The sequence below is a fragment of the Morchella importuna genome, assembly GCF_003444635.1.
Source record: "Morchella importuna strain M04M26 chromosome Unknown Morimp01GS001, whole genome shotgun sequence".
NCBI lineage: Eukaryota > Fungi > Ascomycota > Pezizomycetes > Pezizales > Morchellaceae > Morchella > Morchella importuna.
In genome coordinates, this window is record NW_025763398.1 from 1209112 (window position 1) to 1221222 (window position 12111).

At 44.3% G+C, this 12111-nt stretch overlaps 5 protein-coding genes across 5 annotated transcripts; 2 read left to right on the plus strand and 3 right to left on the minus strand.

Moving 5' to 3' along the window:
* Positions 1-613: 613 nt before the first annotated feature.
* On the minus strand, positions 614-4245 carry LAJ45_00272 (uncharacterized protein; the record flags this gene model as incomplete). Its single annotated transcript, XM_046109874.1, has 7 exons — positions 614-618; positions 679-916; positions 971-1142; positions 1194-1566; positions 1625-2626; positions 2681-3530; positions 3730-4245. 7 exons carry the CDS (start codon positions 4243-4245, stop codon positions 614-616), a joined length of 3156 nt encoding a protein of 1051 aa, XP_045976567.1.
* Positions 4246-6196: 1951 nt separating this feature from the next.
* LAJ45_00273 (uncharacterized protein) lies at positions 6197-6830 on the minus strand (the record flags this gene model as incomplete). The annotated part of the gene is made up of 2 exons (XM_046109875.1): positions 6197-6710; positions 6790-6830. The coding sequence occupies 2 exons, from the start codon at positions 6828-6830 to the stop codon at positions 6197-6199; spliced, it is 555 nt and encodes a 184-aa protein (XP_045976568.1).
* Positions 6831-7352: 522 nt separating this feature from the next.
* On the plus strand, positions 7353-8168 carry LAJ45_00274 (uncharacterized protein; the record flags this gene model as incomplete). Its single annotated transcript, XM_046109876.1, has 4 exons — positions 7353-7373; positions 7563-7642; positions 7732-8045; positions 8104-8168. 4 exons carry the CDS (start codon positions 7353-7355, stop codon positions 8166-8168), a joined length of 480 nt encoding a protein of 159 aa, XP_045976569.1.
* A 602-nt stretch (positions 8169-8770) lies between these two features.
* On the plus strand, positions 8771-10834 carry LAJ45_00275 (uncharacterized protein; the record flags this gene model as incomplete). The annotated part of the gene is made up of 7 exons (XM_046109877.1): positions 8771-8875; positions 8938-9031; positions 9094-9203; positions 9292-9741; positions 9794-9932; positions 9991-10398; positions 10464-10834. 7 exons carry the CDS (start codon positions 8771-8773, stop codon positions 10832-10834), a joined length of 1677 nt encoding a protein of 558 aa, XP_045976570.1.
* Positions 10835-10863: 29 nt separating this feature from the next.
* On the minus strand, positions 10864-11550 carry LAJ45_00276 (uncharacterized protein; the record flags this gene model as incomplete). The annotated part of the gene is made up of 1 exon (XM_046109878.1): positions 10864-11550. One exon carries the CDS (start codon positions 11548-11550, stop codon positions 10864-10866), a length of 687 nt encoding a protein of 228 aa, XP_045976571.1.
* Between the last annotated feature and the right edge of the window lie 561 nt (positions 11551-12111).

Genomic DNA, 12111 nt, shown 5'->3' on the forward strand with positions numbered 1-12111 from the left:
AAAAGGTATAGGAAGTGAGGGCAACGGAGAGAAAGAGAGAGAGAGAGAGAAAAGAAATTGATAAAATCAAAAGAAAATCCTATTTACAAAGTTAGACATTAAAAACCAAAAAAAGGGAGAAAAAGAATATAATAGTGTACAAGTAGCTTCCATGTTAGCAAGGGATGAAACAAAGGTCCGATGTTAAACCATAGAAAAAGTTCAAGGTGAAAATAAAATGAAATGTGGGGGGGGGGGGGGGGGGGGGGGGGGTTGCAAAAAAAAAAGGAATACTGCAGAACGCCATCCAAAAGAGTCCAACGCTTCACTGCCATATGAACTTTCTTAACATGAAAAAAGGCCCGTTTTCTGTCCTACAAGATTTTTATTTTCTTGTTTATCTCCAATAGATATATTCCTCACAATTGACGCTTCTTAGAGGAAGAGTCGTCATCTCCATCGTCATTAAATAATTCTATTATGCCCGCAACTGTTGGTGGGGCGGTGCTGGAATGAACAATAACAAGCCATCCGACAACGAAATCGACGAGATGGTGCAGTCGGTATGCGTAAGTTACGCCGTACAAGGCGGAATAAGATGCTAATCCGAGGAATAATATGTTTGTGATTAATCTTATACTATTCATTTTAAACATTAGTCAGCGATATTTCGAGGTTCATAGCGTCTTGAAAACATACCGGCTGGGGATTCTTGGATCATATTTCCGGTCGTAAGGGTTTCCACAAGCAGTATAAACGGCATAATGGAGAGCAAATTGTGGTGGGATGAAAATGGTGTGAGCCAATGAACTGCTAGGTTATGTATCCATACAACAAGTACGGGCAGGTTTATAGGTAATATCCAAAGCATCATAACAAGAATTGAATGGGTGTAGTTGGAGAAATCTGCCGATGACCCAGAGCGTTCAGAGTATCCCTAAAATATCACGTGAGCTGAATTACGAGGTGATGCTCAGAGAGAGAAACATACGCTTTCTTTTGCAACTTTCAATGCACGGACGCAAGTTGCGATTTGGACAATGCAAGCAACCATGTAGGCGAACTGGTAAGGAATAAGGGTCGCTACGAAAAACAAAAGCATAAGGGTTGTCATGATCCGTCTTCGTGGGCTACTTGACGAAAACGTCGGACCTATTGAGCGTCTTCTGAAATCAGCTATTTGATCCATCCTAGGACCTTCGCATATATCTTACCTTCGTTCATTACTAACCCAGTTGGGCCATCGAACGAATATTGAATATATGAATGTTAAAACATGCAATAAGATCATCAGTCCATAGTTTAGAACAGCAACCACGCCAACAGCCAATAAGGCAAATAATGGTGCCAAGAACCAAAAGAATGGATCTGCAAGCCCAACTAGAAGATCATTTTTATCGAACTCCATGGTGGGAGAGGACTGCTCGGCCGCAGACTTTGGCCATGAAAATGGAGATGATATTCGCTTTTCCTGCTCGGCCTTGGCGAATCCGAGAGAAACTGCTAGGAGGGACAACGAAATCATAACGAATGGTAGTGTTTTATTTATCAGTAATTCTATGCCTCTGGTGAAGCTTATGAAACGGCCTACAGTACCCCATTAGCAAGACAAGTTCACAGGCTGGAAGATTACAAAAAAACATACCGCCGTTATTATATTCGGTAAATTGTATTCTAAGGACAAGAGCTACCACAAGCATAGGGAATGCAGCAAAGACAGTTCTGTACCGCATGACAAGTTTTCCCAGGCTTCCGACGAAATCAAACTCAACTGACACATCTATAGTTGAATTGCAGGTTGGGTCTGTCCAAAATTGCAATGATAATCCCTTCTTATTATTCGGGTGGAGAGCCGGCGGTATAAATGGTGCTGTCCCGTGAAGGCTTATGTCGGCTGTGTGCACATTGACGAAATACTTTGATTCATGCGGATCCATGAGGTATTGACGGACAAGAGGGGTAAAAAGCTGGCCGTCTTCCCCGCAAGATTGGATACCCACATTTAGCTTATACGTCAGAAGACTGCTGTGCATTACAGGTATATGAAGTTCAGTCACAATTGGACGTTCGGCTGGCAAAGTTGTTCGAACCCCATCCAATAACAACCCACGTAGACCGACGTTTGATTGAATACTGGCATCCTTCTTCTCGACGAACTCTGCAATTACCCAACCTTGTGATACTCTACTAGCCTTGTCAACAACAGCCACAAATTGGTGCTCAGCGAGGTCCTCAAAATCATATTGCAAAGATGAAAATGGCTGGGCTGAATCAAATGAGTGTTTTGAGTTTCGGTACGATGCAGGCATTTGAATGACATCATCAGCGGCATTTTTGCATGCAAGGCGGGTCGATCCAGAACTGTCTCCAGACAGATCCATATTCATAGAGAATATTGCTGCCGTTTGTCCAGCTTGAAGAGGGAACACACTGCAAAACAAAACCTCCAGCTTTGAATCCCGAACACCATCTAATTTTTGGTCTGTCAACAGTGTAAATTTTGTGGTTCCGACTCCACGAGATGGTGGCACAGGCATCAAGTATGCACGAGGCTTTTGCGATTCACCAAGTTGCCTCAAAACAAGCTTTTGCCCAAGAGTAATGATCGAGTGCGAGTTATCTTCAAGAGTCAATAGTGTAGTAGGTTCTAGTCAAATTAGCAAGGAGTCCTGGAAAAATTACCGATAAATAGATATCAAACCTTTGCGCGGTAGTGTTTTCTCGGCAACAGGTTCCATGCCAGTAAGATACCATTTCTTGAATAAACGCATCCTTTCTGCTCGAGGCTTCGTCTGCCCAGGTCTTTTCACATCGATGATATCTAGCATAGACCGGGCAACAACTTTCATGAGCTGATCGCACCAGAGAATTGCTAAATGATCTACCCCAACCCAAACATTTGGCATTGAAGATGTAAAAACCGTAAATCCATGTGTGTCCGGAACTAATGATGAAATACTGGCGTAATCCGAAGGCACAACATTGTCCAAACCCCCACCAGCAATAGAAACCAGAGTAACATGCCATAATGGGTTATTATTTGCCCATTTTTCCGAGAAAGATCTCCGCCAATAGTTGTTTATATCATCGTACGTCTGCACTATCTGTTTATCGAAAGATACTGGCGGCCGAGCATGAGGTGCTGACATGGTGATAATAGTATTGATGGAGTTTGATTGGTAATTTGGCATGATTAACATGGTACGTGCGACTATCCCCCCCATCGAATGGCCAAAAACTATCACAGAACTTGGATCTGGAAGATCCGAATCCATTGTGGCCTTTCTGGAGTCGTGATAGAGAGAAAGAATGTATGCAACAGCCTCATTCAAATATTCGGCCTGGTCGAGCATTGTCTGGCCATGGAATGCGGTTATATCTTCATTAAAATCCACCGTGAAGAAATCGAGACCACGTTGTCCAAGTTTCATTAGGTTTTCGTCTTTAGCTGCTGCTTCTTTGAAAGTGCGCGCAGCCTCGGCAGCTATCGGCCGTACTTGCTTGTAGCTACCAGCGTTTCCCGGGATAAAAAGTACTGGCACGCCCTTGGGCTGCAAGCACCTCAGCAAATGACTTGGAACAACTTGGGACCGCGAGCAGTCAATTGTGAACGGATCAAATGTATCAGGTCGCCCATTTTTCTTTGCAAATTCGCTTCTTGCATCCAAGATAGGCCAAAGATCCTTCACAGAACCAACACGGAAACGTCAAGGAAGATCTGGAAGCGCCCAAGGAAAAGGAGGGACTTACCGGATAATCGATATCTACATTATGCTCCCGGTATAGATAGAGGCTATATTTGCTGGCAAATCTAGTATGTTCCGTGTCGAAATCCTTCTCCCGGATGTAAACAGGGGACATGCGTGGCATCCGGCAACCTTTAGAGTCGCATTGAAGGTCCGTAAAGGATGTTATGCTGACCCAGAGGAGGAAGGCCGAGAAAAGGATAACAGTTAGTGTTGATAACGAGCATAACCATGCCGACCGTACTCGTGAAGATTTGTAGCCCCGTGTGTCCTCCATCCCTTCCTTTGTCGGTGTTGGTGTCGCGTCTAAAGGCTCTCGGTCTCGGTCCCGCGGCGGAATCCAGAGAGGTTTTGTAGGGGAATTATGTGCTGTCTTTATCTCTTCGCCTCGGTCCTGGATATTCAAAGCAGAGGAAAATTGACATTCCTCGTTCCCTTCCACCGGCGAGGCCTCGCTATCTTCACCGTCGTCTGCAGTGATGGAGGGTCTCGAATCTCTCGAAGAGCGTCGACTCCGCATCAATGGCTTAGATATTCGAACCGGACTCCGTAATGATTAACGAATGGTTCTCCAACGCTGCTGAGTATTCTGGGCAGACGTGTTGGTAGCCGGGGGGTAGATTATGTAGGAGAGAGCGGAGGTATCGTTGCCTCAGGAGCTAAGTAAAGGGAAGATAAAGTCAGTGCCGACGTCGTCAGCGTATCTCGCCCAAGAGGATCGACAACCTTGCCCCAGACCTTCCGGGCATAGACAAGGAATCGAAAAAAATCTTGGAAGGGATGAGAGAAGGAATAATTTTGATAGGTACAGATGAAGAATAAACAGAAATATAAACGGATAAAGTAGAGAGGACTTACCACGAGGCAGCGAAAAGAGAGACAAACGAGCGAGGGCTACCAAACTAGAGGAGAGTCAAGGAGAAATCAAGGGCGTGGTGACGAGGTTGTCACACACGGGCGGCAAAGAACAGGATTGTCACAGAGGAGAAGGACAAGAGGGTTTGGGTATCACGCCGTAATAGGTAACTAATAATCTTCAACTTCAGTCAAAATTCTAACCATCATACAGGCCCTACATGTATCCTACATCTATAATAGTGTAATCGCGTTTCTGGTTGCCCTGGCTGTTTGCCTGCCACCGTGTTTTTTTCTTTCTTTCTTTCTCCCCTTCTCACCCCCAACGAGCAGCTAATCTCCGCCCGATTGGCCCCGACATCCACACCCACATCACATCCACAACTCCTACCAAATTCGCCCAATCTCCCGCCCGAATATATTACTACTACATATAGTATTATTATTGAAGTACCTACATACATTTACAACATTCTTTTCTTTCTTTTCGATTGTACCACTCTCTGAACTGTATTAAACCTTCAGGTCGTTTTACAATTTCCAACCTCTAACATGTGCAGCGGTAGAGTAGATGTAGATACATATGCCTACAGGTATTTATTTTTACTTCGAGAAAAACATCAGGTTACATCTTATACAATATACAATCTCAAGCCTGTTCGTGTAAGAAGCCACATAAGTGTGTGCATACATGTAGGTAGGAGGAGCCTGTACCTCTTTACCCGGAATCTACATGTTGATACATATACGTGAGGTCATTGCTGATCACCAGGTTGATTTAGAGTAGAAAATATATTAACATCGGTGCCGTTTACTTTTAGGTTATTGGGTTTTCAACTTTGTAATCTCATGCCAGGCCAGATCGAATTGGATTAGAATACATCTGGTTATTTGAGCTGGAACGAACCTTTTATGTGGTATCACATAGTACGTATATACATATGTCACGGGACTTCTCAAGGAGCTGGATACTCCGGCTCTGATTGAATATGCTATATTCTGAGGCGAAATCTACTATCTTATTAATTTAAGGTTTAGGTTTAGCTTATAGTCGATGTCATGTATACAGCACGCATATATGCGGTCTGTATCTTGGACAATAAAGTATGTAAGTCAGCGATGCATCTCCTCCTTATACATTTTTCAGAACACGCCACTGCCAACTATTTTAAACAGTCCATATAAGCATACGCATATAAGAGATCTAGAGCATGTATTTGAAGAATTAAATACCCCCCCCCCCCACTATATAATCAAGTATACACATGTGCTAGACTTCGATTACGGACAAAGGTAAGCAGAATACCGGCATCATAAGATATCACTCGATTCCATATAAATATTATCCGATTGGTCTATTATGAACAGCAGTGGGGCTGGGAGTAAACTGAAGTAAGTATCGCATCAGTTTTGCTATAATAGGGAAGCAGATCCTCCGTATAATTCACACTTGTTCCCGTTACTGCATCTGAGGCGATGCCCATTACAGAGTTTTACAACAGTCGTCAATACGGATTTGCTACTTCTTGGTACGTGATATGGGATGTTGTTGGGTATGTGTTTTGGGGATTAGAGTACAGGATTTGGGATTGTCTGCTCATTAATGACCAATCAAATTATATTTCCTTTGGTTTCCTAGAATTTCTGCTAAGTGCTTTTCCATTAAATGTAAGGACCATTTCCCCTTTTATTTCCTCCCCCTTCCCGACGGAGTATCTCATTTTCGCCTCCAGCCCTTGTAAAAGTATACCAGCTGCTGAATTCCAGACAAACTGCTGCAATTGACCTCCATCCGCATACGGTTTGACGTAACAATATGCCAAGGGTCGCCTGGACAAAAGCATTTGACTTATGGCGCCACGAGTGCAAGATGATATAGTGGCCAATATCCCAATTGTATCCTGACTTGATGATCCTAAAGCCCCCTCCAACTCGCGAATTTGTACAGGACCGGATGTAAGTTTATGAGCCTTACACGAAACAACAATTGGTATTCCGGATGAGTTTGGGTCTTCTTTAGGGAGACCTGGTATATCCCAGGTCCCACGTAAGTCTATGCCACGGTCGCCCGGCATACCGCAACGTCCAAGCTTCATGCGAAGAGCCGAGAGAGCGGCAAAAACGGTGTACCTTGATGATGGGCACAAGCCTTAAAATCTACAGCCATTGCTAAATAATGTGGGTGTAGAAGGCGGAGCAGGAGACCTACTCATAGATGGTTCCAACATATGTCGTAGCATCGGGCGTCATAGATACAGACTCTGCATATCGAATGAAGGACGGGATATCTTGATGCTGCGACGATTTCGTTTTGTAGAGTCTTTCATGACGTATAAATGTGCGGTGAAAGAGACGATAGGCAAGAAAAGGGGGCCGCATATCTTTTCTAGTATATTTTCGTAAGTAAGTAAGGAGGAGTTAAAAACTTGGGAAATGGCAATATGGGTGCCTGCCAAGTATTCTTATCTTGAGCTGAGTAAGCTTCATGGGGCTGAGCCCTGATTACTCGGCCTGATTAAGAGTAGTCACCACCAATCATGTACGCGGAATGAAACTGCTTCAAACCTCGCCGTAAACCAAAATTGAAAAAAAAACTAAGTGGGGTATTTTTCTGTTGCCCCTCCACCAGCCCCAAGCCCTTTTATCTGTTCTATTCCCACACCCACCCTCGATCCCTTCTCTCCTTCTCATCTACATCGTAGTCTCCGTTTAGCCCGCTACTTTCTTTTTCATCTCATTCCAAAAAAAAAGTCGCTTTATAATTCTTTCAAGATGGCCGACAACGATGAGCAGGTGTGCATTTTGTTCTTACTCTTTTAATTCCTTCCATGTTTCATTCCCCGCTTCCACGAGACCGTGATAATTTCACTATTTTTCTACCCCGCACAAAACCACTACTGCTCTCAATCAGCGCACATGGAAAGAACCACAAAAGAAGATGAAGCTTTGTTAGACCTGAGAACTGACGTTTGTGTTTTATAGCACAACCACACCTTTGAGTCGGCTTCGGCCGGTGCTTCCGCTACGTTCCCCATGCAGTGCTCTGCACTCCGCAAGAACGGGTATGTCTTAGATTCTCCGCCGTTCCTGCATCGATCCGATGTCTCATTATGATATACGGGTATATTGACGTTTCTCGAACCTTCCATAGGCACGTCGTTATCAAAAACCGCCCCTGCAAGATTGTCGAGATGAGCACATCTAAGACTGGAAAGCACGGCCACGCCAAGGTTCACTTGGTTGCCATTGATATCTTCACTGGCAAGAAGCTCGAAGAACTTTGCCCGTCCACCCACAACATGGATGTCCCCAACGTCTCCCGCACTGAATACCAGTTCTCCCACATCGAGGACGATTTCCTTCACCTCATCAAGCCCGATGGTAGTGAGAAAAGCGACGTCAAGCTCCCCGAGGGAGAAGTTGGCGAGAAGATTCAGGCTTATGAGGATGAGGGCACTGATATCCGTATGTCATCTCCTTCTTTATTTACCTTGGGGATGTGAACTAATTATTTGTTTTATAGTTATCACTATTATTTCTGCTATGGGTGAGGAGGCTGCCATCTCCGTCAAGGAGGCCCCGAAATAAGCGCATTTCAACTCTCCTCTGTCATTTTGTGGATCAGTGATCTCGCTTTTTTCTTTTCGGTTCTGTTTTTTTCTTTCTTTTTTTTTCCGGGAGCGGGGCTTGTTCATTGGGTTTTCATCAACTCTGATAATTGGAGAATTTGGGTGTGAAAAAAAAGTGAACTAAGGCGGAGGTCAATCTTTAAAAAATCGAATTTGTTCTTTTTTACCTCGACGAGATTAAATACCAACGAAAAGATGAACAGAGAGATGCCTTCTTCAGATATGATTGGTAAAATAATCCAAAATGTATCTAACCTAATCCTATTTCGGTAAACAAGTATTCTCGTCACAGTGATAAGTGAAACAAAAACTATCAGAGTGGTCAAGCTTTATCAAACTCCTGTTATGCACATTGAAAGGAAACCATGAACCCATGAACTCATGAACCCATGAACGGTGTGATGTGCTTGCCGCCGCGGGTTCAATCCTTGTAAAAGGTGGGGAAATTGAGGCTCAATGCAAAGGAGTGAGTGGACCAATTCTTTTGTTCCGTTCATTCCCTAACAAATCAATCGACTTACCGTGATATCACAACACTTTCACTCCCTTGTCGTGGTAAAGATGGATTACAAGCGTCTTTCACGCTGCGGCGTTGATAACTGCAAACAGACTTTATTCTATCTAGATGATGGCCAGTGGTTCTGTAAAAACGGTCATTTAAGAGAAGTAATTCCCAAAGCTCTACATCACAAAATCCACACACGAATTTTGATCTAAATAATGATTAGGGTGAGCTCGAAATCGAGGCGGAGGACGAGGGGTTCGGGCCACAGGGCGATAGAGCAGCGAGAAAGAACCAAGAGAAAGAAAAGGTCCAGAGAGGTATTTTGATTTTTTTGACGGGGCAGCTTGAACGAGGCAGAGGATATTACTTACGCAAATAGTTCTTCGTGGAAGAAGGGGGTTTGAGCTCTTCTTACAGTGCTATCAATTAATTCTCCAAAAACAAGTTCATTGGCTCATCAACAAGAAGGGCTTTCCTGTAGAATTAGAGGTAGGTCATTCTTGACCTAGGATTATGCGACATATTTGTATGCGTACCCTAGCAAGGTTCCAGTGTTTGGTTAACATGGTGGATGCAGATAATGGTCCGTGACCTATGGGCTCTTCAACTGAAGAATACCTCTGCGACCATCCCAGGGATTTCAGACGCTGCCCCATCGCAAGAAGATGGCCCAGATATTGAGGGTTCGATCAACGGGTGGTCATCAACAACAGGCTGGTCTAGCCAATCAGAGTATCTATACACAAGTGACGAGGAATCTCAGGCTTCGACCAACATAACCTTGAATACCCGCAACAAAAATCGCCGCCGACGGAAGATTCCAAAGGCTAGCGACAGTCCGAGGCTCATTGCATCCGTAGGATTGTGCTACCTTGGATTGATGCTGTTAAGGGTTGTTGTTTCGTTAGGCGATATGCATAGATGGATTGGGGAAGAGAAGCTGATTTATCTGAGAGCTATCGATCACATTCCAGCGGAGATGAGGTCTAGGCTGGACCTACATTATATATATTCCTTGGACCCAAAAGTACGTATACCTATGGTACTTTCATGGTCTTATAAAGACTAACGCACAGTAGTCGAAACCAAAACAAGGTCTTTTATATCACACTGTTCAAGAGCTAGTGGTGATGTACCAGACCTCATTTGGCATGAGTTTTCCTCCGATCGATACTACACTAATGGTATTTCGCTACATCAAAGATCTTGGATTCCCTCGTATATCCCCCCTGAATCACTATTACCTTCCTGACAAGCGCTGAATTTCATTTCGTAGTTGAGGTTTACCTCGCTGTCAAGCGTCTCAGCGATCTGATGTCACTCACGTTCGTTTGGAACGGCTTACTTCCGGCAAAGAGAGTATCAGCCTGGCCTGAGGCGCAGCTAATGGCTCTTATTATTATCGCCACAAAGTTGTTATATGGACTCGATGGCATATCTAGGACTCCGGAATCCAGCACAGAGCCTGCAGCAGTTGGATTAAAGTGGGAAGCTTGGGACAGGTTTTTGCGTTTAGGTAACGCGGAACGTAGGGGCCTTTTGGGAGGCGTCGATGGGGAATGTAGTAAAAAAAGACTTGAAGTTGATGTAAAGGAAATCGACATTCTTGATATGAATGGGGAAGAGTTGGATAAATACATGGACTGGTTCGAAAAGACTTGGACAAATAATTCTAACACTAAACGTATGCTTCCTCTTGTGAAGGGCCACTGCTTTTCCTTAAATGTGCTAACAAACTGGATTGGGCAGTGACAGAACAAATACTAAATTTGTTCCCGATTGAACACGAAGGAACAGCTATGAGCCAGGATACAACGCAGGCCGATTCCGAGAAGGGAAGCAACGCCTCCAGTGATGGTCTACGAAAATTAAATTCCCAGATCGAACTCCAGCCAGTAGCACAGCAAGAAGAAAAAACGGAAAGGCCTGGCGATCAATATCTTTGCTATTCATCAACATCGGAATTACCGCTAGAGCACCAAACTTTGCTACAAGCAGCAGCGGACCTTCTAGCTATAACACGGGACGACCTCGGGAAGGTCGTAAGGTATTCTGAGGAACGGTTTCGAAACCACTTGAAGGAGCAAAGAAAAAAAGAAATGAGGGAAAGTAGAATGTAAATTGATGATAGGGAATAAACTCGCCGGTCTCATACAACCCCAACTACTACCCCAATTCCTGTATTGCAGGTCTTCTCGGCAGCTCCAATGACAGACATCCAATCTCTCTCTTCATCCAAATCAACAACAAACACTTTGGTACCGATCTCCACCTCGATACTGTCAATCTTTTGCTCTTTTTTCAACTGAAACTTCTCTCGTACTTTTTCGAAAAAGAGAGATAAAGAGGGCGTATCGTTAGCGTAGATGAATTTTGCCTTTTGAGAGTTGGCGAGGCGAGTCTCAAATACCAGTCCTGGGTTTCCACTGATAGGTGTTGGGGTAATGGCGGGAGACCCCAACGCTTTGGCGAGAGAAGCGCCGTTATGACTGGTATTATTGTCGCTAGTGCTATTGGAGATATTCTCACTGGCTTTGGCAATTTCTGTTCCTTCCCCTTTTGATACTCGAGATCTCTTAACCGAATCCAAATTGTTTTCTTCTATCGCAATATGTTTTTTCGATCTCGCTCCTGGAGTCTGAGACTTTTTCTTAGGACGACCAGGGCCTCGGCGTTGAGGATCAGCTAGAGCAGAGCTGCTACTTGCCACGACGCCACAACCCTTCGACTCGTTTTCAAGTATGGCACCTGTGGGTGGATTTACCGTCTCATTTTCCGGATTAGGTGTTTCTGCTGCTTTTCCAACCTTGAGTTTTGACCTTTCCACCCCAGCCATCTCCACTATCTGGGCCCTTAAAACTGTTTGAATTCTGCAAGCCTATGTTCAGTACTCTTCTAAAAATAATATCTCATAAAAAAAAGAGGGAGATGAAAACAAACAAAGGAACAAACGAACAAATAAGAGAAAAGACGGCATACTCACGCGGTCCTGTCCCTGGGAAATATCCATTCCCTTCCCCGAGATTCCCCCCAATACTTCTCTCCAATGCCGCCTGCATAGAGGAGATTCTCAAACCAGTCATCCCATTCCGTCCCATGGGCCAAAGGACCTCCAAAACCGACTGAATTAAGATGCAATGATCGAATGATGGTCGTGCGAAGACATTCCCAATCCTCTTCGGAGAACTTACACCCATCCGAGCGAAAGCGCCAGGGCACCACCATCACGAATATCAGGCACAGTAAAAACAAAGATGAATTGGAGTTGTAGTACGTGCCTTTTATGAGAAAAGAGTTGGATGGAGATTATGATAGTCTGTAGTACATGTATAAACCCGATTCGACCACGCCTACCGAGTGTCCTATGCACTGCGCATTGCCTACATACATACATCAT